Source organism: Amblyraja radiata, chromosome 4 (assembly GCF_010909765.2).
Source record: "Amblyraja radiata isolate CabotCenter1 chromosome 4, sAmbRad1.1.pri, whole genome shotgun sequence".
Classification (NCBI taxonomy): Eukaryota; Metazoa; Chordata; class Chondrichthyes; order Rajiformes; family Rajidae; genus Amblyraja; species Amblyraja radiata.
Window position 1 is genome coordinate 82,724,078 of NC_045959.1, and position 26,910 is coordinate 82,750,987.

At 42.4% G+C, this 26,910-nt stretch overlaps 1 protein-coding gene across 18 annotated transcripts in view; it reads right to left on the reverse strand.

Annotated features, from left to right (window-relative positions):
* Positions 1 to 26,910, reverse strand: part of ptprm (protein tyrosine phosphatase receptor type M) — a 940,804-nt gene that overhangs the window by 344,925 nt on the left and 568,969 nt on the right. For all 18 annotated transcript variants that reach the window (XM_033019867.1, XM_033019862.1, XM_033019861.1 and 15 more), the window contains exon 9: positions 23,118 to 23,227. In XM_033019867.1, the coding sequence (XP_032875758.1) occupies positions 23,118 to 23,227 (110 nt within the window). The remainder of the gene's footprint in view (positions 1 to 23,117; positions 23,228 to 26,910) is intronic.

Sequence of the window (26,910 nt, forward strand, 5' to 3'; positions counted from 1 at the left end):
CCCTTCCTAAAACAGAATGCATTTCTGCTGATAGGCCTACATTTATCTATCCTCTTTCATAGCATCACAAAGCATTTTATAGCAAATGCAAAACATTTCTTGAAATGCAGTCTCGGTTCTAATCATATTATTTGGTCTAAAAAATGAAATGCAAAGGCTTATTGATACTCGACGAGCTGCCACTAAACAGCCATGTATTAATGACCAAATAATCTGATTTTCTCAGTAGTCTTTGATGGGATGACAATGATAAAAGTAAGAATGTTGAATCAAGGAACTGAAGATAGACACAAAATGCTGGAGTAAATCAGCGGGACCGGCAGCATCTCTCGAGAGAAGGAATGGGTGACGTTTCAGGTCGAGACCCTTCTTCAGACTGATTCCTTCTCTCCAGCGATGCTGCCTGCCCCGCTGAGTTACTCCAGCATTTTGTGTCCATCTTCAATTTAAACCAGCATTTGCAGTTCTTTCCTACACATTTGCAGTTCGTTCCTGTCTACTCCACTATGAACTGAAGATGCTGGTTTACAAAACCACCAGCGGTCTGAAAAAGAGTCCTGACTCAAAATATAACTTACCCATATTCTCCAAGGATGCTGCCTGACTTACTGAGTTGCTCCAGCACTTTGTGCCTTGAGCAATAAAAGTCAGCAATACTCACTTTCCATATGTAGCTAAATGGAAATACAAAAGCATCTAAATATATTTTGTGACATAAAGTAATGTTAGGTATGAGATGCAGCAACTAGCCACATGACTTTATCCTCCAATAGCATGCTGTATATACAAGAGCGGAACTCACTATCAAAACATGGAGGGGATGGGGGACACAATTGTTTGGCGGCCGCGCGCGCATGCGCACACACACACACGCGCGCGCGAGGCTTCGGAGGCTCAATCCAGCGCTAAATGCAGCTCAACTGCGCCTGTCTCACCGGGTTAACCAACAGCCCTGTCTGGACTGACGGGATACCAGCGCTGCTTCTCCGCACTGGCCATATTTCCCGCAAGCCCAGGCAGGTTAACCTGGCGGGGATGTCCCCCACCTCTCAAAACATGGGGGGGACGTGTCCCCTCTGGCCCCCCCGGGTTTTCCGCCCCTGTGTATATACATGTTCTTCAATCGTTTTGCTTTTTTTTTTTGGTAAAATGGGAAGCTGAAAGGTAGATAGACACAAAGTGCTGAACCAACTGAGCGAGTCAGGAAGCATCTCTAGAGAAAAAGGTGATGTTTCGGGTCAGGACCCTTCTTCAGACTGAAAGTAAGGTTGAAGAAGGGTCCTGACCCTCTATACGTGGTGCTTCCTTTTTCCCCAGAGATGTGGCCTGACACACTGAGTTTCTCCAGCACTTTGTGCCTATCTTTGGTATAAACCTGCATCTGCAGTTCTTTGTTTCAACATGTGAAAGGTAGCAGATAATTTGTACATCAATAAAATATCTGCTGGAAATCTGAAACAAAAGCAGAAAATTCTGGAAAACCTCAGCAGGTTCGGCTGCATCTGTGGAGAGATAAAGAGGTAATGTTTCAAGTCAAAGTCCTTTAAATAGGACACTGACTTTAGGTCGTGTTTTACTCCCGTTGACTACAGATTTTCACCATCCCCCAAAGTGAGGCATAATCTGAGTAAAGACTCCTTGGAAAAATTGTCTTCCACATCACAAGATTAGAAATAATTCAGCCAGAGCTGAACACGCTTCTCGGCATCTGTATGCAATGGTGTCTTGCACTTCTTGTGCATCCTGTGCGTAGTGGTAGAAAGATTGGTGGAAACAGGGCCGTGACGTGAACGCTCTTTCCTTGACCCCCAGAAACATTGTAACCACACGTAATGGTGAGTGGAAAATGAAGCCCGTTAAAAGAACCGATCTAGGCCAGCAGAAGATATAAGTCCAACTAATGACAAGCATGTCCTTCAAGGCCTGACATGGCATTGGAGAAGAACTATTCAACCATGCTCGTTGTTCAAGGAGATCAAGGAATGACTCTGCATCACAGCTCCACAGCCACAGAAGGCCGTAGAGGCCAAGTCAATGTATATTTTTAAGGTGGAGGTTGACAGATTCTTGATTAGTATGGGTGTCAGAGGTTATGGGGAGAAGACAGGAGAATGGGGTTGAGAGGGAAAGATAGATCAGCCATGATTGAATGGAGGAGTAGACTTGATAGGCTGAATGACCTAATTCTGGTCCTATAATTTATGAACTTATGAAGCTCAAAGTGCACACCAACATTCGCATCAACCGAATTCTACGGCCAATAAGCAATAAACCAGCTGAGCTCACATGCCAAAGATAGACACAAAATGCTGGGGTAACTAAACGGGACAGGCAGCATCTCTGGAGAGAAGGAATGGGTGACATTTCGGGTTGAGATCCTTCTTCAGACTAAGTTACCCTTCTTCATACTCCCGCTGCGTTACTCCAACATTTTGTGTCTATCTTCGGTGTAAACCAGCATCTGCAGTTCCTTCCTACACACAAGCTCATGTGTCAGCCATGGCTAAATAGGTGACCCTGTGTTCCTCTATCAGAGGAGTGGAAGTTCAAGTCTCACTCCAGAGATTTGAATGCAAAAATCCAGGCCGACCCTCCAAGGTGGTTCATCTGTCAGAGGTTCCTTCTTTTCACTGACTTAATCAACTTGTTTAGGACAAGTAGCTAATGCACAGATGCAAAGAACTGCAGCTGCTGGAGTCTTGAGCAAAACACAAAGCGCTGGAGTAACTTAACGGGTCTGGCAGCATCTGTGGAGGGAATGGATGTGCGACGTTTTGGGTTGGACACTTTTTCAGACTGAATGTAGTATGGCGGAGAAAGTGGGAAAGGAGATGGAGGTAGGACAAAGTCTGAATTGAATGGAATTGAATTGAAAAACTTTATTGCCACATGTGACAAGTCACAGTGAAATTCTTTGCTTGAATACTCAAGGTATGCAAATAGCCGCCCAATAAATAGCTTCGAGAAAGTTGCAAAGTATATTGTGCTGGGTTCCCCCCGCCCCCCCTCACGGTGGTCTCCCCATGCAGGATCTTCCATTGTTCAAGTGATAGGAGGATAAAAGTGAGGGGGGGGGGGGGGGGGGTGGCTAGCAGGTGGCAACCAAAGGATAGAGATGGAAATGAGACAAAAGGGCATCAGATAAGGAGAAATAGGGTGAAAAGTAACGCCTGAGAGGAGGATAACCCCTTTGCTATTACTAATAACTATCTCTCAATCAACATGGCTCAGACTAACTATTTGATCATTAGTGTTCTGTGATTTGAGCCAACTCACCCAGAAACATTGATTGTGCATTTACTACATTACAATAATGATGAAATTTAGACTTTAGACTTTAGAGATACAGAACGGAAATAGGCCCTTCGACTCCCCGAATCCACTCCGACTAGCAGTCACTCCATGCAGTGATACTATCCTACACACAAGGGACAATTTACAATTTCACAGAAGCTATTTAACCGACAAACCTGTACGTCTTAGGAAACCGGAGCACCCGGGGAAAACCCACACGGCCATAGGGAGAACGTACAAACTCCGTGCAGACAACACCCATAGTCAAGGTCGAACCCGGGTCTCTGGCGCTGTCAGGCAGCAGTCCAACTGCAGCGCCACCGTGCTGCGTCTGAAGAGGAGTTTGCTGCTGGAAATCCGGTGGGACTGTTTATACGGGGAACTATTTAACTGCAAAACTGTCTATTTGTCTTGGACTGGGTCGCTTCAATCGATGCCAAAATTCCAAACATAAAAATAAGGAGAAGACTGTTCAGTTTCACACGGAATGGTGATGAATGCTTGTTATTATACCTGTGAAGTGCATTTGTCAGCAAGATGTGAATGTATTAAAATTACCAGGCAGCTGAATCAACTGGGGATGATCACAGCTGTTGGTGAGTTCCGCTGTAACTGTTACAGTAAAGGACCTTTATTGTAATTATTTTGTGGGATCTAGGCTTCACTATCACGATTGATGCTATTGGCCCTATGAAAGTGGCAGTGAGCTGTGTTATAGTCACAGAGTCATACTGCACGAAAACAGACCCTTCAGCACAACTTGCCCACGGTGACCAAGGTGCCCCATCTAGACTAGTCCCATATGCCTGCGTTTGGCCCATATCACTCTAAACCTATGCATGTACCTGTGCAACTGTCTTTTAAATATTGTTACAGTACCTGCCTAAACTACTTCCTCCAGCAGCTCGTTGCACATACCCACCACCCTCTGTATGGAAAAAGTTATTAAATCTTTCCCATCTCACTTTAAGCCGATGCTTTTGAACCACTGCAATTCCACTGATACTGTCGGGAGGGAGTCCCAAGATTTTGACCCAGCAACGATAAGGGAATGGAGATATGGAGATAATGGAGAGCATACTAACGTATGGCATCTCTGTGTGGTATCTCAGCTGCACGGAGGCGGAGAGGAGAGCTCTTCAGCGCGTCGTCAACAGAGCGCAGAGGATCATCGGGACAGAGCTACCAGCCTTGGAGGGCATCTACCACACGCGGTGCCTCAGGAAGGCCCTCAGCATCCATAAGGACTCATCACACCCCTGCCACGGTCTGTTTCAACTACTTCCCTCCGGCAGACGTTACTAGGCCTTCTACCCCGAACCTCCAGACTCAGGAACAGTTTCATCCCAAGAGCTATAGCGGCTCTGAACCGGCCCTAATGAGTGCCCCCCCACCCACCCCCTTTGGACAGTCTCCCTCAGATGGTCACGTCAATCAATTCAGCTTGTTTATTTATGTATTGTATTTATTTACCTTTCTTGTACATCAGTGGAGCTGCACACTAAATCTCGTTGCACTGACGTGCAATGACAATAAAAGATATATTATTATATTATTATATATTTCCAGATCTGGATGGTGGTCGATTTGGAAGGAAACCTTCACACAGTGAAGTTCCTATGGACTTGCAGCACTTGGTGAGAGACGCTGTCATAGAAATCCCAGTGAGCAACTGCCATGCATTTTGTCGATGATGCACATGAACCACCAATACTCGAGGGAATAAATGTATGGTTTTAGAAAGATACAGTGCGGAAACAGGCCCTTCGGCCCATCGAATCTATGCCGATCATTGATCCTCGTTCACTGACACTATCCTGCACACTAGGGACAATTTACAAATTTTACCAAAGCCAGTTCTCCTACTAACCTGTGTGGCTTTGGAGTGCAGAAGGAAACTGGAGAACCCAGGTAAAACACACACGGTCACGGGGAGAACGTACAAACTTCCTAGACAGCACCCATAGTCAGGATTGAACACGGGTCTCTGGTGCCATTAGGCAGCAACTCTACCGCTGGATGATGGTGGAGTGCCATTGAAGCAGCCAGCTTTATCCTAGAATGTGGAAAGATCTTGCAGTGTTCGGGGCCGTTCAATCACCACAGGATGTAATAACATGAGACTGCAGATGATTGTTTTATACCAAAGAAAGACAAAATGCTGAAGCAACTCAGCAGGTCAGGCAGCATCTTTAGAGAACATAGATAGGTGATGTTTTGGGTTGGGACCTTCCTTCAGGCCCCTTGCAAGTGGAGGGGGAGGTGGGGGGGGGGCGGATGGGTGGGTGGGGTGGTGGGAAAGAAAGCTGGAAAAGAGGAGGGGGAGGAAAGAGCATGGCTGGTAATAGGTAAACACAGGCGGGGGGGTTATTAATTGACAGATTGGTGTAGAAAGGCCAGAGATGAAAAGACAGGTGTAAGCCCAAAAGGATAAAGAGTCGCACATCGTGAAACTCGGGGGGTAGAAAAGCTGCAAAATATGTAGCCGGGGAAGGAATCTAGGTAGAGGGGGAGGGAAGAAACTGGTGCAAGGTCATCCAGGCTTCATGGAGTGAGCTCAGGTGGGGTAGGGTGTGGGGGCATCTTGGAATAGAATGGGGTGTGGGAAGGGGGCTGTTTGTGGGTCAGTTACCTGAAATTGGAGAATTAAGTGTTAAGCTAAAAGTGAAGAATTCAGTGTTTACCTAAAATTAGATATCTGCTTGAACCAATGCAATGTTTCACCAGAAAGTTTGCAGTGATTTAAGAAATGGTTCATCACCACCATCTCAAGGGCGATAAATATGGCCAAGTCAGTGAAGCCCAGATTCCAAAAAAATAATTATGATAACGGTTATTTTGTAAGGGGTTGGACAGGCTAGATGCAGGAAGATTATTCCCGATGTTGGGGAAGTCCAGAACTAGGGGTCACAGTTTAAGGATAAGAGGGAAGACTTTTAGGACCGAGATGAGGAAATCATTTTTTACACAGTGAATCTGTGGAATTCTCTGCCACAGAAGGTAGTTGAGGCCAGTTCATTGGCTATATTTAAGAGGGAGTTAGATGTGGCCCTTGTGGCTAAAGGGAGCAGGGGGTATGGAGAGAAGGCAGGGATGGGATACTGAGTTGGATGATCAGCCATGATCATATCAAATGGCGGTGCAGGCTCGAAGGGCCGAATTGCCTACTCCTGCACCTATTTTCTATGTTTCTATGTAATTGAATATTGAGGATTCATCTGTGAACATCGCCGCTTTGATTTTAACATTGGAAGATAGACCATTAATGAAGCAGCTGAAGATGGTTGAATCTGAGTCACAGCACAATACAGTGTGGCAACAGGCCCTTGGGCCCAACTTTCCCACACTGGCCAACAATGTCCCAGCTACACTAGTCTCACTTGCCTGCACTTGGTCCATATCCCTCTAAACCTGTCCTATCCATAGACCTGTCTAACTGCTTCTTAAATGATGGGATAGTCAATAGACCACATGAGACACTCACAGGAGATTGAAAAGAGGATTATGGTGGATTATTAAACAGTGCCCCTCTTCAGACTTCTTTTTCGTACTTTAATGTAATGTAAATAGTATGTCGATGGCTGATAGAATCGGGTGGGAGATGATGTGCATATGGGGAAAATAAAATGGGTTTGGTCAAAGATTAGTACAAATGGGTTTTTGGTGGTCGGCATGCACCCAGTGAACCCTGTTTCTCACTCTAGCCCCCACAAGGATTCTGATTTCAATAATCTCAAAGATCAAAGATCTTGAATATCTTAATTATCCACCTCACCTCTGCTCACCATTTTATAACATTCATACAAAAATCAATAGCAAATATAGATTTTAGTCAGAATTCTTATCAGCTTTAGTCCTGAAAGAAAAGCAGACCAAAATGTTTTATTGATAGAATGTTGTAACTGAAAATAAAGATAAAATGATGAGTAAGGCAGCCGTTCGCACTCTGTGCTCATTAATACAGCAATCTTGAAATGATGTGATGAGTAAAAGGTCTACAGATAATCCAGTGATGCCAATCTATTTTATGTCATGTGCTTCAGATGGTTTTCTAAGTTTTACAGAGGGATCAAAGAAATATTTTGAGTAGGCATTATGCTGATCGTTAATAGTGCAGTACTTCATGTGAAGGTTAGAGGCACTGAAAAGAGAGACGTTATTATTCTACATGGGATTGACCAAGACAATGAAGGACAGCACTGTGGCGCAGAGGTAGAGTTTCTGCCTTACAGTGCCAAGGATCCTGACCATGCCAGGGCTCTCACTTAACTTTTTTTCTCTGTTTCCAGCTGGGCAACCTAGGCAGCTTTTTAGGTTGTCAAATTATAGTTTAGGTGGTCATTTAAGACGGCTTGCAAGACGCGTGCGATAATGTGCTCGGACGAAGTGCGTAGTTACCAGTCAGAATTATGCTCAATGAAGTATTCACATATTATTTCTGCTTCGAATAAAGTCACAAACTAAACATATTCACCAATCAAGACATGATATATACCACAATGACATGCAGCAAATTTATAATACAGTATCTCAACCCTTTTTTCATGTAGCAATTAATACAATTTCTATTATTTCTTTCCACTTCCAAACAAAAATGTAGCTGGATTATTCAGCGTATGATCAACCTCGGTGAGACCAAGCGCAGGCTTGGTGATCGCTTCGCACAACACCTCCACTCAGCTCGCAATAACCAACCTGATCTCCCGGTGGCTCAGAACTCCCTCCCATTCCGAATCCGACCTTTCTGTCTGGGCCTCCTCCATGGCCAGAGTGAGGCCTACCACAAATTGGAGGAACAGCACCTCATATTTCGCTTGGGTAGTTTACACCCCAGCGGTATGAACATTGGCTTCTCCAATTTCAGGCAGTCCTTGCTTTCTCCCTCCTTCCCCCCCCCCCCCCCATTCCCAGCTCTCCCACAACCTACTGTCTCCGCCTCTTCCTTTCTTTTTCCCGCCCCCCCCCCCACCCTCACATCAGTCTAAAGAAAGGTCCCGACCCGAAACGTCGCCTATTCCTTTGCTCCAGAGATGCTGCCTCACCCGCTGATTTTCTCCAGCTTTTTTGTCTACCACCCATTCACATAAGTTCTGTTATCCCACTTTCCTCACCCACTCCCTACACTGTAGGAAACTGCATTTGAATTTAGTGGCCTTGCACACTGCTTGAAATGGAATTTCAAGGAATAGCCATGAATCAACTGCCAGCCCACCAGCCGTGAGTGTGCTGCCAGCACATCAGGCTTGAGTAACTGAGCTGCCACCCCAAGAATCCATTTGGCCCACAATGTCCATACTAGCCCTCTGGAAATCAGTCCCTTCAGCCTACAACATCCATACTAGTGCTCCAGAAAGTACCCTCCCACCCACTGGCCACCAATATTGGAATTGGTGGAGATGTGGAATATTGCGTTGTGGGACCAGCCCTCCCGTGTGAACATGGGACCCAACGTGTCCCACCTAGTCCAGTACAGTATATAGTAATATATATAGTTATATATATATATATATATATATGGTTATATATATATATATCTATATATATATATATATATATATATATATATATATATATATATATATATATATATATATATAATATTACACTGTTTTGTTTTCTCGTTTATAACATTGTTTACAGAGTACTATGTTTACATATTCTGTTGTGATGCTAGTTTCATTGTTCCAACTGGGACGTGAGAGAATAAAACAATCTTGACTCTTGACTTACGTTGCTAATGTGTGGGATAGAACTAGTGTGCGGATGATCGGTGGTCGGCGTGGACTCGGTGGGCCGAAGGGCCTGTTTCCACGCTGTATCTTTAAATTAAACTAAAAACACTAAAACCAGAGGGAGTCTAAAGAAGGGTCTCTACCCGAAACGTCACCCAATTTCTGTTATCCAGAGATGTTGGCTGCTCCATGGAGTTCCCTCGCATAATTAAAGCATGGAATAGTCTTCACCCTACCATAGTTACCCAACCAGACGCAACTAAATTTAAGGTAGCTCTTTTTTCCCCAAGAACCCTTCTTTGCTTACGTCCAAGTCTAGAGTCAAGAGTTTTATTGTCATGTGTCCCAGACAGGACAATGAAATTCTTGCTTGCTGCAGCGCAACAGAATATGTAAACATAATACAGAACAGGAGATAAAAGTTCAGTGTTTCTATATACCTATATACTATATACCATACACAATAAATAAACAGATAAAGTGCAATAGGCTGTTATTGTTCAGAGTTTGGAGTTTGGTGATGGACCCTTCATCACCTCCAGTTTAAATTCCATTTGGAATATTTTTGCAGGACCAGGAAACCAAGAAGCAAGAGTTACTCCAGGGAGTTACTCCAGCTCCAGGGAGTGATTCTGCGTTGGTTTTCAGCAGTCGCAGCGAGGCGGCGACCAGACAGCAATGGTGGCCAGATCTCCCACAATGCAAAGGGAGGGAGAAAGTGCCCGGCGCCGACCATTTGCCGTGGCAGTACGCATGTGCAGGGCCGATGATTGTGTGCATGTGCAGGGGAAGGATGTGCAGGCGGAGAATGTGCAGGCCATGGCAGTGCGCAAGTGGAAGGCGGCTGGCCGTGCCGGCGGATGAGGAGCAGCCGGAGAGTGGAGACTCGGCGGCCCGGACACAGATGGCGGGCGGAGACGGAGAGTGACAGACAGAGCGAGATAGAGAGATAGAGAGGGGGGGCCTTTTTAAACATGTGTAAACTATTGCGGATAATGATGGTAGATATATTATATTGGTGGATGAATTATATTCAGAAAATGTAATCTTCCTTAATGTTTATGGTCCAAATTTTGATGGCCCACTGTTTTTTAAGAAAACACTTAATACTATTCCGGAACTTACACAATACAATCTAATAATTGGTGGAAACTTAAATTGCACATTAGACCCTATTTAGATAAATCATCAAGGCAAAGGAAAATAAAATCCAAGGCAAGTGAATTATTAAATTCATATATTAATACTACCAATATTAAAGATGTCTGGAGAATAGAAAACCCTACTGGACGAGAATATTCATTTAACTCACCAGTACATAAAAATTATTCAAGAATTGACTATTTTTTAGTGGACTCTTCCCATGTATATACAATTCAAAATATCATAAATTTTGGATCATGCACCTTTAACATTCATGGTTAAATTAAAAGGTATAGATAAGAAGCAGATACACTGGAGACTCTATCCTCAAATTCTAAATGATAAAGCATGCTGTGAATACCTCACAACACAGATTAATATGTACTTTCAGACGAACGATCTCCCAGAAACCCCCGTCTCCCTTCTGTGGGAAACATTTAAAGCATTTGTACGAGGACCGCTTATCTCCTCCCAAGCCTTTCATAATAAAAAGAGCCGAGCTAAACAATATGAACTAGAAATGGAAATAAAGCAATTAGATATTGAAAATGCGATAGCTCCTTCTATGATAAAACATAACAAAATTGCTGCACTTATATATAAATTAAATCACATATATTCAGACCAATTTATAAAACTTTACCAACATACTAAACAATTACAATTTGAATTTGGTGATAAACCACAAATATTGCTAGCTCGCCAACTTTGCAAGTTAGATCAGGAAAAAACAATTCATAAAATTAGATCAGATATGGGAGAAACACTATCATTGCCCAAGGACATCAATGACAGATTTTTGAAATATTATCAGACACTTTATTCATCCAAAAAAAGACTGTACTATGAGAATGGCAACATTCTTAAAGAAATGTAATCTTTCAGGGTTAGATCAGAGAGAGAGAGAATTATTAGGTGCTGAAATTTCAATTAAAGATATTGAAGAGTCCATTAGATCCTTGAAAAATGGAAAGGCCGTGGTCTAAATGGTCTTTCTGAATTTTATTTAAAAATTAATTATTTGATCTCCCCACGCCAACAGACATTATATAATTATAGAAACATAGAAACATAGAAATTAGGTGCAGGAGTAGGCCATTCGGCCCTTCGAGCCTGCACCGCCATTCAATATGATCATGGCTGATCATCCAACTCAGTATCCCGTACCTGCCTTCTCTCCATACCCTCTGATCCCCTTAGCCACAAGGGCCACATCTAACTCCCTCTTAAATATAGCCAATGAACTGGCCTCGACTACCCTCTGTGGCAGGGAGTTCCAGAGATTCACCACTCTCTGTGTGAAAACAGTTCTTCTCATCTCGGTTTTAAAGGATTTCCCCCTTATCCTTAAGCTGTGACCCCTTGTCCTGGACTTCCCCAACATCGGGAGCAATCTTCCTGCATCTAGCCTGTCCAACCCCATGTGGATATCCAATTGAACTCAACAATGAGGATCATCACAGGAACAATCCGCTCAACACCACTCCCCTGGCTCCCTGTCCTATCCAACATAGCCCCTCCACACATCCGGCGAGTAGTCCTCACTCAAAGGATGCTCCAAAAGACCAAAAACTCCCCTCATCTGCCAATTCACATGGACATCTTCAACCCACCCACTGCTCGACTTCCATCTAGACGACCAATTTGGAAGAACCCACCACCAGTTGATTTCACCATCCAATCAGCTTGGAAAAGGGAATGGGAGTCCAAGGACGTCCCAAATAAACATCTGGTGTCAGACCCCACCCTACCGGTCCCTGGCACCAATCTCCCAAGGAAGCAGTGGACGACGCTGAATAGATTCAGGACTGGACATGGCCCCTGCTTGGCCAGCCTTCACAAATGGGGCAGCAGTCCAACCCCATGGTGTGCTTGTGGAGAGCAGCAAACAATGCAACACATCATTGAAGCATGCCCTCAACAAAGACTCAAAGGAGGACTTGTCACCCTTCATACAGCAGTTCAAGAGGCAACTGCTTGGCTAAAGGACTTTGCATTCGCTAAATAAATAAATAAACCCCTTAAGAATTTTGTAAGTTTCTATAAGATCCCCTCTCAATCTTCTAAATTCTAGAGAGTATAAACCAAGTCTATCCAGTCTTTCTTCATAAGACAGTCCTGACATCCCAGGAATCAGTCTGGTGAACCTTCTCTGCACTCCCTCTATGGCAATAATGTCCTTCCTCAGATTTGGAGACCAAAGCTGTACGCAATACTCCAGGTGTGGTCTCACCAAGACCCTGTACAATTGCAGTAGAACCTCCCTGCTCCTATACTCAAATCCTTTTGCTATGAAAGCTAACATACCATTCGCTTTCTTCACTGCCTGCTGCACCTGCATGCCCACTTTCAATGACTGGTGTACCATGACACCCAGGTCTCGCTGCATCTCCCCTTTTCCTAGTCGGCCACCATTTAGATAATAGTCTGCTTTCATGTTTTTGCCACCAAAATGGATAACCTCACATTTATCCACATTATACTGCATCTGCCAAACATTTGCCCACTCACCCAGCCTATCCAAGTCACCTTGCAGTCTCCTAGCATCCTCCTCACAGCTAACACTGCCCCCCAGCTTAGTGTCATCCGCAAACTTGGAGATATTGCCTTCAATTCCCTCATCCAGATCATTAATATATATTGTAAATAGCTGGGGTCCCAGCACTGAGCCTTGCGGTACCCCACTAGTCACTGCCTGCCATTGTGAAAAGGACCCGTTTACTCCTACTCTTTGCTTCCTGTTTGCCAGCCAGTTCTCTATCCACATCAATACTGAACCCCCAATGCCGTGTGCTTTAAGTTTGTAAACTAATCTCTTATGTGGGACCTTGTCGAAAGCCTTCTGGAAGTCCAGATACACCACATCCACTGGTTCTCCCCTATCCACGCTACTAGTTACATCCTCGAAAAATTCTATAAGATTCGTCAGACATGATTTACCTTTTGTAAATCCATGCTGACTTTGTCCAATGATTTCACCACTTTCCAAATGTGCTGCTATCCCATCTTTAATAACTGACTCTAGCAGTTTCCCCACTACCGATGTTAGACTACCTGGTCTGTAATTCCCCGTTTTCTCTCTCCCTCCCTTCTTAAAAAGTGGGGTTACGTTTGCTACCCGCCAATCCTCAGGGACTACTCCAGAATCTAAAGAGTTTTGAAAGATTATTACTAATTCATCCACTATTTCTGGAGCTACTTCCTTAAGTACTCTGGGATGCAGCCTATCTGGCCCTGGGGATTTATCGGCCTTTAATCCATTCAATTTACCCAACACCACTTCCCGGCTAACCTGGATTTCACTCAATTCCTCCAACTCCTTTGACCCGCGGTCCCCTGCTATTTCCGGCAGATTATTTATGTCTTCCTTAGTGAAGACGGAACCAAAGTAGTTATTCAATTGGTCCGCCATATCCTTGTTCCCCATGATCAACTCACCCATTTCTGACTGCAAGGGACCTACATTTGTTTTAACTAATCTCTTTCTTTTCACATATCTATAAAAACTTTTGCAGTCAATTTTTATGTTCCCTGCCAGTTTTCTTTCATAATCTATTTTTCCTTTCCTAATTAAGCCCTTTGTCCTCCTCTGCTGGTCTCTGAATTTCTCCCAGTCCTCCGGTATGCTGCTTTTTCTGGCTAATTTGTACGCATCATCCTTCGCTTTGATACTATCCCTGATTTCCCTTGTTATCCACGGATGCACTACCTTCCCTGATTTATTCTTTTGCCAAACTGGGATGAACAATTTTTGTAGTTCATCCATGCAGTCTTTAAATGTCTTCCATTGCATATCCACCGTCAACCCTTTTAGAATTAATTGCCAGTCAATCTTGGCCAATTCACGTCTCATACCCTCAAAGTTACCTTTCTTTAAGTTCAGAACAATTGTTTCTGAATTAACAATGTCACTCTCCATCCTAATGAAGAACTCAACCATATTATGGTCACTCTTGCCCAAGGGGGCACGTACAACAAGACTGCTAACTAACCCTTCCTCATTACTCAATACCCAGTCTAAAATAGCCTGCTCTCTCGTTGGTTCCTCTACATGTTGATTTAGATAACTATCCCGCATACATTCCAAAAAATCCTCTTCCTCAGCACCCCTGCCAATTTGATTCACCCAATCTATATGTAGATTGAAGTCACCCATTATAACGGTTTTGCCTTTGTCGCACGCATTTCTAATTTCCTGTTTGATACCATCTCCAACTTCACTACTACTGTTAGGTGGCCTGTACACAACACCCACCAGCGTTTTCTGCCCCTTAGTGTTTCGCAGCTCTACCCATACCGATTCCACATCCTGCAAACTAATGTCCTTCCTTTCCATTGCGTTAATCTCCTCTCTAATCAGCAACGCTACACCACCTCCTTTTCCTTTCTCTCTATCCCTCCTGATGAGAATTATGCTTTCACACAGCAGGTGTTGCCAGAAACTTTAAATGAATCAACAATAACACTTATTCCAAAAAATTGACAAAGATCTTGAAGATCATATAGAGCAATAGCTCTTTTAAATACCGATCAGAAGATTTTAACAAAAATATTAGCCCACGGATTAAGCTTAGTAATTCATAAATTAATACACCCCGATCAAACAGGTTTTATCCCAAAACGCTATTCATTCTATAATTCGAGATGATTGTTTAATATAATATACTCAAATAGAATAGCTAATGTAGATTTAGCAGTCATCTCGTTAGATGCTGAAAAAGCATTTGATCAGGTAGAATGGCTCTATCTCTTTTCTGTGATGGAAATTTTTCAATTAGGTGAGAAGTTTAGTACATGGGTTAAACTCCTATATACTAATCCATCAGCTAGAATATTGACAAATCAAATGTTATCAGCTAAATTCAATCTGTCTAGAGGTTGTAGACAAGGATGCCCACTATCTCCGTTACTATTTGCTTTAGCTATTGAACCACTTGCAGAAAGTATCAGAGCTCATCCAGAAATTTATGGGTACAATACTAAATATACAGTTAATACAATTTTCTTTATATGCAGATTATGTATTATTGTACATCACAAATTCAGAAACTAGTATTCCGAATTTATTAAATCTTATAACGCAATTTGGCTCATTCTTGGGTTATAGAATTAATTGGAATAAAAGTGAAATTATGCCAATAACGGAACCAAATCCATATATATTGCAACAATCTCCTTTTAAAATAGTTTACGAAAAGTTTAAATATCTTGGAATTTATGTGGCTAAGAAATACGCGTATTTTTTTAAATCAAACTTCCCTACTTAATAAACTACATAAGAATATTCAATATTGGAAAACAGTTCCCATTTCAATGTTTGGTAGAATGCCATAAAAATGATTTTCCTTCCACAATTACTGTACTTATTTCAATCAATCCCGATCTATCTTCCAAAAATTTTTTTTTTTAAACTTGACTATTGTTACAAGTTTTATTTGGGACTACAAGAACCATAGAATAAGTAAAAAACACCTGTGTGAATCTAAGATGAATGGAGGATTCGTTTTACCAAATTTTCTATTTTATTTTTGGGCAGTTAATATTAAAAATATGAACTTCTGGTTGGAGGATGTGGACCAACAACCAGATTGGTTAAAGATGGAAAAAGAGGACTGCCTACCTTTTGAAATTGGCACGATTTTGTTAACACCTACAAAATTGATTTAAAAAACTTATAGTGGAAACCCGATAATACATAGTGGTATGTGAACCTGGAAACAATTAAAAAACACTTTAAAATTGGATAATTTATCACTTCTTCCTATCTAAAATAACCCCTCATTTAAACCATCCATGTTAGATAAAGGATTTGCAAAATGGAAAAACTATGGAATTACAAAAGTGGGACACCTTTATCAAAAGGGTGTCCTTCTTTCATTCCAGGAGCTACAAAAGAATTATGGACTACATCAAAAATAATTTATTTAGATACTTGCAACTTAGAGATTAATTAAAATCACATACACAAGTGTATAGAACTATGGACCCAGAAATCCTCAATGATTGTTTGAATAAACATCCTTACACAGATAAATTAATATCCTACATTTATAATATCCTGTTAGATACTGAGGTCCTGTCGACAGAACCACACTGACAAGCATGGGAAAATGAATTGGCTCAATCCATAACGAAGGATATATGGGATGAAAGCTTACAACATATACATTACTGTTCGTTAAACGGCAGACATTCTTTAATACAATTTAAAGTATTACATAGATTATATTACTCCAAAACATAATAAAATAGAATTTTTCCAAATATCTCACCTATCTGTGATAAATGTCAATACCTAGAAGCCAACTTCTCATACCTTGGTAAATTGCATAAAAATCAAAACATTTTGGATGGATATTTTTTAAATTATTTCTGAAGTTGTTAATATTCAATTGAATCCTGATCCAAAATTAATAATATTGGGAATATTCGAACAAAGTATAAAACTTACAACAAATCAAAGAAATGTTCTTGATTACAGTATAATAACTGGGAAAAAATTAATACTAAGATTTTGGAAAAACCCAACAACCCCCACAATTAAAATGTGGATTATAGAAATGTCTGAGACCTTACACTTGGAAAAAATTAGACTTGTCTTAACTGACAAATCAGAACTATTTGCTAGAATATGGTCTCCATTTATTGATTTTTTAAAGAGGTAAATTGGTTCAACACGAAAACTAGAATGAAACCTGAGCTCAGGATTGGATGAAAAACAACGCCTTATAATCTACGGACCTATCTCCAAGATTGTTATTGGTAATTTTCTTTTATAGACTTTTCTCTTCAGTTCTATCTTTCAAAAAATTCTATAAAAAGAACAGAAGCTTTGTGTGAATGTAATTGATAAACAAACCGTGTTGCTATTATGTGCTTACGTTTCTAATAAAAATAATTATTAAAAAAAAGAGGACCCGCTCAGAGATGAACGGCAGGTGTCGTCGGTGCTTGCCAAGCCAGACAAAATGACATGGCTTTTAGGTTGCCCGGCGGGACTTTATGTGGCCATTGGCACCCGGCCAACCATTAATTTCGAGGCCTGCATGCTGTCTGTATGGATTTATACGTTCTCTCCATGACTGCGTGAGTTTTCTCCGGGTGCTCCGGTTTCCTCCCATGCGCCAAAGACTTACAAGTTTGTAGGTTAATTGGCTTTGGTAAGAATTATAAATTGTCCCAAGTGTATAGGATAGGACTAGCGCACAGGCATCGGTAGTCAGCGCGGACTTGGTGGGTAGAAAGACCTGTTTCCGCGCTGCATCTCTAAACCAAACTAAGACGTAAGGACGAAGGATTGTAGATGCTGGAATCTGAAGCATGTGTTAGAGGGACTCAGCAGGTCCACCAACTACTGTGGAACAAAATGGACAGTCACTATTTCAGGTCAGGTCCCTTAGTCTGGATTACAATCAAGAACAAGAGACGGCTTTGGGATGGATCTGTACTCTTGTTGTAACATGCCAGCATTTCCCACAGGAAACATGCATTTGGCTGCACAGTCTTTGTAAGAGAATAGGAAATAATGCTAACTTAAGCTGTTCCTTTATTGATTTAATGCCGTGCCTCGTACCCATGGCTCTTGTTACATGATCCCCACAACAGACAACATTGCAGGCTCATCATACAAGTGGCAGGTGATTGGATACATTTATTGAGCAATAATATAGGTTTAGGTTTATTATTATTACACGTACCGAGGTACAGTGAAAGGTTTTTTTTGTGCGCTATTCAATCAAGGGCGATAATAGTATTAAAAAAATAATCAAGCCAAACGCAAGTATAATAGGTAGAGCAAAAGATACAGAGCCTCTTGGCTCTTGGCTATATACAACCTGTCTAACCGAAGCAGGGATGAAATAAACTATAATACAAAATATCTTTAGGCTCACCAACAATGGTTTTAAATTAACACTATTGACGATTGTTTTCACGTTACCCAGCTGTTATCAGGCAATGGAACGATCCTACCAACAACTAGAGTGCAGTCCTGAGCTATTATCTACCTCATTGGAGACCCTCGGGCTATCTTTAATCGGACTTTACTGGCATTATCTTGCACTAAACATTATTCACGTTATTCCCTTTATCGTCTATCTGTACACGGCGGATGGCTCAATTATAATCATGTTTTGTCTTTCCGCTGGCTGGTTTGCACGCAACAAGAGCTTTTCACGGTACATCGGTACATGTGACAATGAACTAAAACTAAACTCAAACTCATTGTTGAAACGTATTGTTCACATCAAAGGAAAAGGTATCAATGAGTTACTGAATGTGCCAGATTAAGGAAGTTGAAGCATCGTCAGAAGAGTGTGAACATTAAATGAGTCTCTTTTACTTTATCTGTTAATTCATTTTCTTCAAAATAATCCTTTGTGTTCTGGTGACCCTACTTGAATCTTAATCATGTTCCGCAGACTTTCAAGCGGTTTGTTCAAATTCTATGCCATTTTTTTTCGCAATTGTGTTATTGCAATAACTTTGAAAGGACCCTAGACTTCAAATTATAATGGAATTAGATAAGATCATTTTTGAACCAATGTGACATGAAATGACTTTTAACGGGCAATTCTTAGATCATAAGAACCTGAGAACATGAGAAAATAAGAGCAGGATTAGGCAAATTCACCTCAAACCTGCCCCGTCATTCATGGCCAGTCTGTCCCAGGACTCAAAACCTTATATATGCCAGTTCTGCATGGGCCTCAATTGTCGACTTGCTAGTCAGACCCTGTGATGAAATGTAGATTGTGGGTAAATCAAGTTCAGAAGATCAAGAAAACAGTTGCAACACACTAAGTTTGGGCGGCACGTTGGCACAGCAGTAGAGTTCATACGTTCATAAATCATAGGAGCAGAATTAGGCCATTTGGCTCCGAGTCCTCTGCCATCCAATCATGGCTGATTTATCTTTCCCTCTCAACTCCATTTTCCTGCCTTCTCCCCATAACCTGTGTCGCACTTACTAATTAAGAACCTATTAATCTCCATTTTAAAAATACCCACAGCCGTCAGTGGCAATTAATTCCAAGGATTCACCACCATCTGGCTAAAGAAATTATGCCTCATCTCCTTTGTCAAGGTATGTCCTTTCATTCTGAGCTGCTGGCTCACAGCTCCAGTGACCCAGGTTCGATCCTGACCAGGGCTGCTGTCTATATGGAGGTTGTACATCCCCCATGTGAGAGCGTGGACTTTCTCCAGGTGCTCTGGTTTCATCTCATATTACAAAGACAAGCAGGTTTGTAGGTTAATTGGTTTCTGTAAATTGTCCCTAGTATGTTGGATGCAAAAGTGTGATAAAATAGAACCAGGGTATAGGTGATCGATTTTTAGTTCAGTTTACAGATACACCGTGGAAACGTGCCCTTCAGCCACCATGTCCCTGCTGATAGCACCTGTTGTCAGGATCAAACCCAGCTCTCTGTCGTTGCAAGGCAGCAACTCTACCGCTACACCACTGTGCCGTACTAAAGGGTAGGCTAAAGGGCTTGTTTCTATGTTGTACCTCTAAACATAAACTAAACATATCATTCAATCCCATAATTTAAAGCTACAGATGCTATTCTTATGTAAGACACAAAATGCTGGAGTAATTCTGCGTGTCAGGCAGCATCTCTGAAGAAAAAGAATAGGTGACGTTTTGGGTCCAAACCTTTCGTCAGACTGCTATTCTTATGCCCCCGTCCCACTTAGGTGATTTTTTAGGCGACTACAGCAACTAGGCTGTCACCACATGGTCGCCGGGGTGTCACCTGTATGGTCGTGAGTAGTCTTCTCAGTCGCCCAAAGAATTGTAGCGTTTTTCTGGTCGCCGCTGGATTTTGAAATGTTCAAACCTTTTCGGCAATAGTCGGCGATAGTTGGCTTGAAGCCAATGAGCGTAGCTTGACTTCTCCTGATGTAGGTGCTGTCGTAGGTTGTCGCCAGGATGACGTAGGTTGTCGCTGATGCTGACTTTGGGAAATTCCATTGGCGACTACCTACGTCAACCTACATCAACCGGCGACAGGTACCGGCGACTGAATTGTCTTACCTTGTCATAGCTTGTCGCGGGTATGTCATAGGTTGTCGTAGGTATGGTCGTAGGTGGACGTCCTAATGGGTCGCCGTATGACAATAGCTTGCCGTAGCATGACGTCGACTAGGTGGTAGGTTGTTGTAGACATTGTCGCAGACATTGTCGTAGGGGGGGTCCAGTTGCCGGTTTTTCGGCGACAGTCGCCGGCAGTTGCCGAAAAAAATCGCCAAAGTGGGACAGGCCCATTATGCTTCAGTCATAATGCTATTTGAGGTGGATATTTCTGATGTGTTGCAGTAACAGCCTCCCATCACTGGTGGCTCTGCAGGTAGAATTAAATCCAGTTTACCAGTGCGACTTGCATTCTAAATCTGAAGTGGTAATTGTAAAAGGGAAAGAATGACAGTGGCAGTATTTTACAATGTTGTGGATGTCTGTGCAAAACTCAACCTGAGAGAACCACCATGCCTGCAGAACAGCACATCAATGCCTCTACCTCCTTGCGTAAGAAGGACATGTAGGTGCTGGTTTAAACTAAAGATAGACACAAAAAGCTGGAGTAACTCAGCAAGATAGGCAGCATCTCTGGAGAGAAGAAATGGATGATGTTTCGAGACCCTTCTTCAGACTGGTTAGGGTTAAGGGAAACAAGAGATATAGACGGTGTTGTAGAGAGATAAAGAACAATGAATGAAAGATATGCAAAAAAGTAACGATGATAAAAGAAACAGGCCATTGTAAGCTGTTTATAGGGTGAGAATGAGAGGCTAGTGCGACTTTGGTGGGGGAGGGATAGAGAGAGAGGGAATGCTGGGGCTACCTGAAGTGAGAGAAATCAATATTCATACCATTGGGCTGTAAGCTGCCCAAGCGAAATATGAGATGCTGTTCCTCCAATTTGTGTTTAGCCTCACTCTGACAATGGAGGAGACCGAGGACAGAAAGGTCTGTGTAGGAATGGGAAGGAGAATTAACATGTCCAGCAACCGGAAGATTAGGTTGGTTCACGCGGACTGAGCGAAGGTGTTCCGCGAAACGATCGCACAGTCTGCGTTTGGTCTCACCGATGTATAAGAGTCCACATCTTGAACAATGGATACAGTAGATGAGTTTGAAGGGGGTGCAAGTGAACCTCTGCCTAACCTGAAAGGACTGTCAGGGTCCCTGGATATAGTCGAGGGAAGAGGTATAGCGACAGATGTTCCATCTTCTGCAGTTGCAGTGGAAGGTACCTGGGGAGAGGGTGGTGTGGGTGGGAAGGGATGAGTTAACCAGGGAGTTGCGGAGGGAACGGTCTCTACAGAAGGCGGAAAGGGGTGGAGATGGGAAAAATGTGGCTAGTGGTGGGATCCGGTTGGAGGTGGTGGAAATATCGGAGGATTGAGCGGAGCACCAAGGCAAATTCTTTGTATGTGTGCATACTTGGACAAAAATTTATTCATTCATTCATTTTATTACAGAACAAATGACAGATGATGAGGATATTTATTGGCAACGACGCATGCTGTATGTACAGGCAAATGTTCTCTTGCGTAGGTTTTGTGCATGTACAGATGTGGTGAAGATGTCGCTGTTTAGAACATATTGCATACCACTCTATACTGCGCACCTGTGGTCGAACTATGGAAAGACAAGTTTGCAGAGACTAAAGGTGTCATATAATGATGCCCTGAGAATACTCCTCAGGAAACCTAGATGGTGTAACATGTCTGTGGCTGCAGGAGTCAGTATATTAGAAGCTATCCTAAGAAATCATATGTATAAATTCATCTGCAGGATAAATGACTCTAAAAATGTAATTATTGTGACCTTGTCAAACATAAGGTTTAGCACTACACGCTACGAATCCCAGTTGTGGAGACACTGGTATCGTTCTCGTTGTAGGACGTTGATCATTCTTTTTATTCTGGATTTTAATTCACGTATTGTGCTTTAAAAAAATATAATTTATGATGCTTTTATAAGTGATATACTAAGATTTTATATGTATTTTATGATGTTTTTAATATGCAATGTATTTTAATGTAATCTGAAATAAAGTTTATTGCTATTATTATTCTTCATTAATTATGTGTTGTATGCAACGGTTGATAGGGTGGAAGGTAAGGACCTGGGGGACCTAGCAGGCTTAGGAAGTTCGACTTGTCTCCAACAAATTTCACCGAAAGCATTTTATCGGGATGCATCACAGCATGGATTGGGAACAGCTCCATCCAAGACTGCAAGAAATTGTGGAGAATTGTGGATGCAGCCCAGTTTATTAAACCAACCTCCCTTCCATTGCCTCTATTTACACCTCACGCTGCCCCGGCATAATCAAGGCATAATCAATGACGAGTCGCACCCCGACCATTCCCTCTTCTCCCCTCTCCCATTAGGCAAAAGTGCGAAAATGCATACCTCCAGATGCAGGGATAGTTTCTTCCCAGTTGTTAGCAGGCAACGGAACCATCCTACTAACAGCTGGAGAGCAGTCCTGAGATAGTATCTACCTCATTTAACACCCTTGGACCATCTTTGATTGGCTTTTCCTGGGCTTTATCTTGCACTAAACACTATGCCCATTATCGTGTATCTGTACGATGTGGATGGCTTGATTATAATCATGTATTATTTTTCCGCTGACTGGTGAACACACTACCACAACTTGTTACACGTGATGATAAACTAAACTCAAAATTACAAAGAGGAGGTTTATTCTTTCAATTTCCACACTGTCTCAACTGAAAGTATTGAGCAATGTTGAATTATGGTCCCAGATGTCAAATGATCCTTAGAGGCTGTTCAAAAATGAAGTTAAGTCTTCAATGCCAGCATGCATTTGATACCAACACCAGTGACTCTGCATGTTGACCCATTTTTTTGTGAAGTAAATAATTTTAAACTGCACAATTGGGCAAGCAAAGAATAATATATATTTTTACCTCATAGAGTGTGATGATACCGAATGTTTCAATCGGCTCTTTCCAGAGTAGATATATCTTCTCCTCAAAGGTGCTTCCTTGCACTGATTCTTTGGGGATTGTTCCAGGCACTAATGGGCAGACATAAAAAAGAAGTCAGTAAAGAGAATAATAGATTTTCTCTGTCTACTTGACAAGAACATAGCAGCCTCAGGTCCCAAATGACAGATAATGGTGTGTAATCTCCATTCATTTCACTGACAGCTCAAACTACACAGCTCACCTTATTGACCTCAGCATCTATACGGCACTGAGCAGCGCAGTTATCTGAGGAGCTTCAGAAGCTAACTGGTACAGGAAGTGAGCATAGCGCTGATGATACTTGCTACATAACTCACAACTGACTGTCGCAACAGTCATCTTCCAAATTACCAGAACAGATTAAAGTCAATGTACTCTGTGTTTCTCTTAAAGGTACAGATTCTAGGTAGATACCTTCCTTGAAACCATCTGACTTGGAGGAATCAGAGACACTTATTAAGAACCACCGTATTGTAACTTCATAAGTCGTAGGCCGATCAGCCTATGCAACCTACACCATCATTCATTCATGGCTGATCTGTCTTTCCCTCTCAATCCCATTCAGTTTAGTTTAGTTTAGTTTAGTTTAGTTTAGTTTAGTTTAGTTTAGTTTAGTTTAGTTTAGTTTAGAGATACAGAGTGGAAACGGGCCCTTCAACCCACTGAGTCCACGCCGACCAGCAGTCCCCGTCCGTATATTAGCACTATCCTACTCACTCCGGACAATTTACAATTTTTACCAAAGCCAATTAACCTACAAAACTTTGGAGTGTGGGAGGAATCTGGAGCACCCGGGGAAAACCCATAGGGCCACGGGAAGAAGGTACATACTACGTATAAAAAGCACCTGTAATCAGGATCGAACCTAGGTCTCTGGTGCTGTAAAAGGCAGCAACTCTACCTCTGCGCCACTGTACCACCCATGCCATATAACTATATAACTCATAAACAAGGGAGAGTAGTAAATTGGATCCAAAATTACCTTGGTGATACGAACATAGAATATTGAACAGTACAACACAGGATTAGACCTTTCGGCCCAAAATGTCTATGCTGAACATGATGCCAAGATAAATTAATCTAATATATGATCCATATAAACAAGGAGACAGTGGATAAATGTGAGGCAAAAACAGGAAGGCAGATTATTATCTAAATGGTGTCAAGTTGGGAAAAGGGGAAGTACAACGGGATCTGGGGGGTCCTTGTTCATCAATCAATGAAAGTAAGCATGCAGGTACAGCAGGCAGTGAAGAAAGCGAATGGCATGATGGCCTTTATAACAAGAGGAGTTGAGTATAGGAGCAAAGAGGTCCTTATGCAGTTGTATAGGGCCATAGTGAGACCACACCTGGAGTATTGTGTGCAGTTTTGGTTCCCTAATTTGAGGAAGGACATTCTTGCTATTGAGGGAGTGCAGCGTAGGTTTACAAGGTTAATTTACAAGGATGGCGGGGCTGTTATATGCTGAGAGAATGGAGCGGCTGGGCTTGTATACTCTGGAATTTAGAAGGATGAGAAGGGATCTTATTGAAACATATAAGATTATTAAGGGTTTGGACAAGCTAGAGGCAGGAAACATGTTCCCGATGTTGGGGGAGTCCAGAACCAGGGGCCACAGTTTAAGAATAAGGAGTAAGCCATTTTGAACAGAGACGAGGAAACACTTTTTCACACAGAGAGTTGTGAGTCTGTGGAATTCTCTGCCTCAGAGGATGTTGGAGGCCGGTTCTCTGGATGATTTCAAGAGAGAGCTAGATAGGGCTCTTAAAAATAGCGGCGTTAGGGGATATGGGGAGAAGGCAGGAACGGGATAACGAGGCAGAGAAATCCACAGAAATGTTCCAGCATTTTGTGTCACTTTGTTGCCTCCTTCCAACACATTTTCTCTATAAGTGACTTGTTGAGTTTTTATAGAGGGTAAAAGAAAGAAACACACTCACATAACAATGTGCTCTTTCCCCACACCCCTGTAATATTTCTCCTTTTCTAATCATACATACAGTCCAGCAATGTACACCTCAACATTTTCCTGTATTTCCCATCAGAAATGTTAGTTGGAAGTTACAGGCGTCCTGATTGTTGGAATTGACCGCAGAAACAGCAGGTACATCAAGCACATCAGCGCCTCTACTTCCTGAGAAGATTACGGAGAGTCGGATTGTCAAGGAAGACTCTCTCTAACTTCTACAGGTGCACAGTCGAGAGCATGCTGACCGGTTGCATCGTGGCTTGGTTCGGCAATTTGAGCGCCCTGGAAAGGAAAAGACTACAAAAAGTAGTAAACACTGCCCAGTCCATCATCGGCTCTGACCTTCCTTCCATCGAGGGGATTTATCGCAGTCGCTGCCTCAAAAAGGCTGGCAGTATCATCAAAGACCCACACCATCCTGGCCACACACTCATCTCCCTGCTACCTTCAGGTAGAAGGTACAGGAGCCTGAAGACTGCAACAACCAGGTTCAGGAATAGTTACTTCCCCTCAGCCATCAGGCTATTAAACCTGGCTCGGACAAAACTCTGATTATTACCAACCACTTTCTGTTATTTGCACTATCAGTACAATTCACAAACAGAGTGTAGCAGGTGCTACAGAGTTCGACCCATGGCATTGGCACAGTGCCCCCTGCTGCCAGCGGTCAGATGGGCTAATACCAAGCAGACGGTTATTAGAAGCAGAAGGGTAGACGGTCTCTTGTGGAGTACACTGGTGCCCAAACATGTCTGTGATTTAATATCACAGCCTGAGAGAATCTGGCTGGAATCCATCTCCCATTGAAGTTAAAAAATAATTTAAAGATGTGCACCAGTCAAAGGACACGCTCCAAAATTACATATCAGTTTTACCTTCCAAACCTTTGCTGACATGTCAGCCATGAAAAACAGCAGCAGTCCTGCTTAATGTGCCCCCATTGAAGTCAACGAGACCAAACATTGGCAGGCGATTACAGCCAGCGGTTGTCACATTTGCAGTTATTTAGCAATGGCAATGAAAGGCACATCATGTTGCCAATGCTTAGTTTAAACTTCACAACTGCGCAGACCTCTGTGTGTGCTCGTTAGGCACGTTGTTTTTTCCTTTATTTTTCTATTCCATTGCAGCAATTTGCAGAAGTCGCTGCCTCAAAAGGGCAGCCAGCATCATCAGAGACCTACACCACCCTGGCCATGCTCTCATTTCACTCCTGCCATCGGGAAGAAGGTGTAGGAGCCTGAAAACTGTAATGTCCAGGTTCAGGAGCAGCTTCTTCTCACAACTATCAAGTTATTTAAACCTCCAACCTCCAAATGAAATACATAGACTTGGGTGGCATTGTTTCTGAGGGCATTGTTTTTATAAAATATATACTGAATCTCTTTTGTTGGTGTTTATTATTGTGTTTACAGAGTACTATGTTTACATATCTGTTGTGCTGCTGCAAGTAACAATTTCATTGTTCTGTTTCTGGACATATGACAATAAACACTCTTGACTCCTGAGGTACTGGCCTCACCAATGTCTTATACAACCTCCCAACTTCCACACTCAATACTCTGACTGATCAAGGCCAATTTGCTAAGAGCCCTTTTGACTACCCTATCTACCTGTGATGCCACTTCCAAGGAACTATGCACCTGCAATCCTAGATCCCACTGCTCTACAACACTCCCCAGACCCCTACCATTCATTGTGTTGGTCCTGCCCTCGTTAGACTTCCAAAAATGCAACACCTCACACTTCCCTGTATTAAAT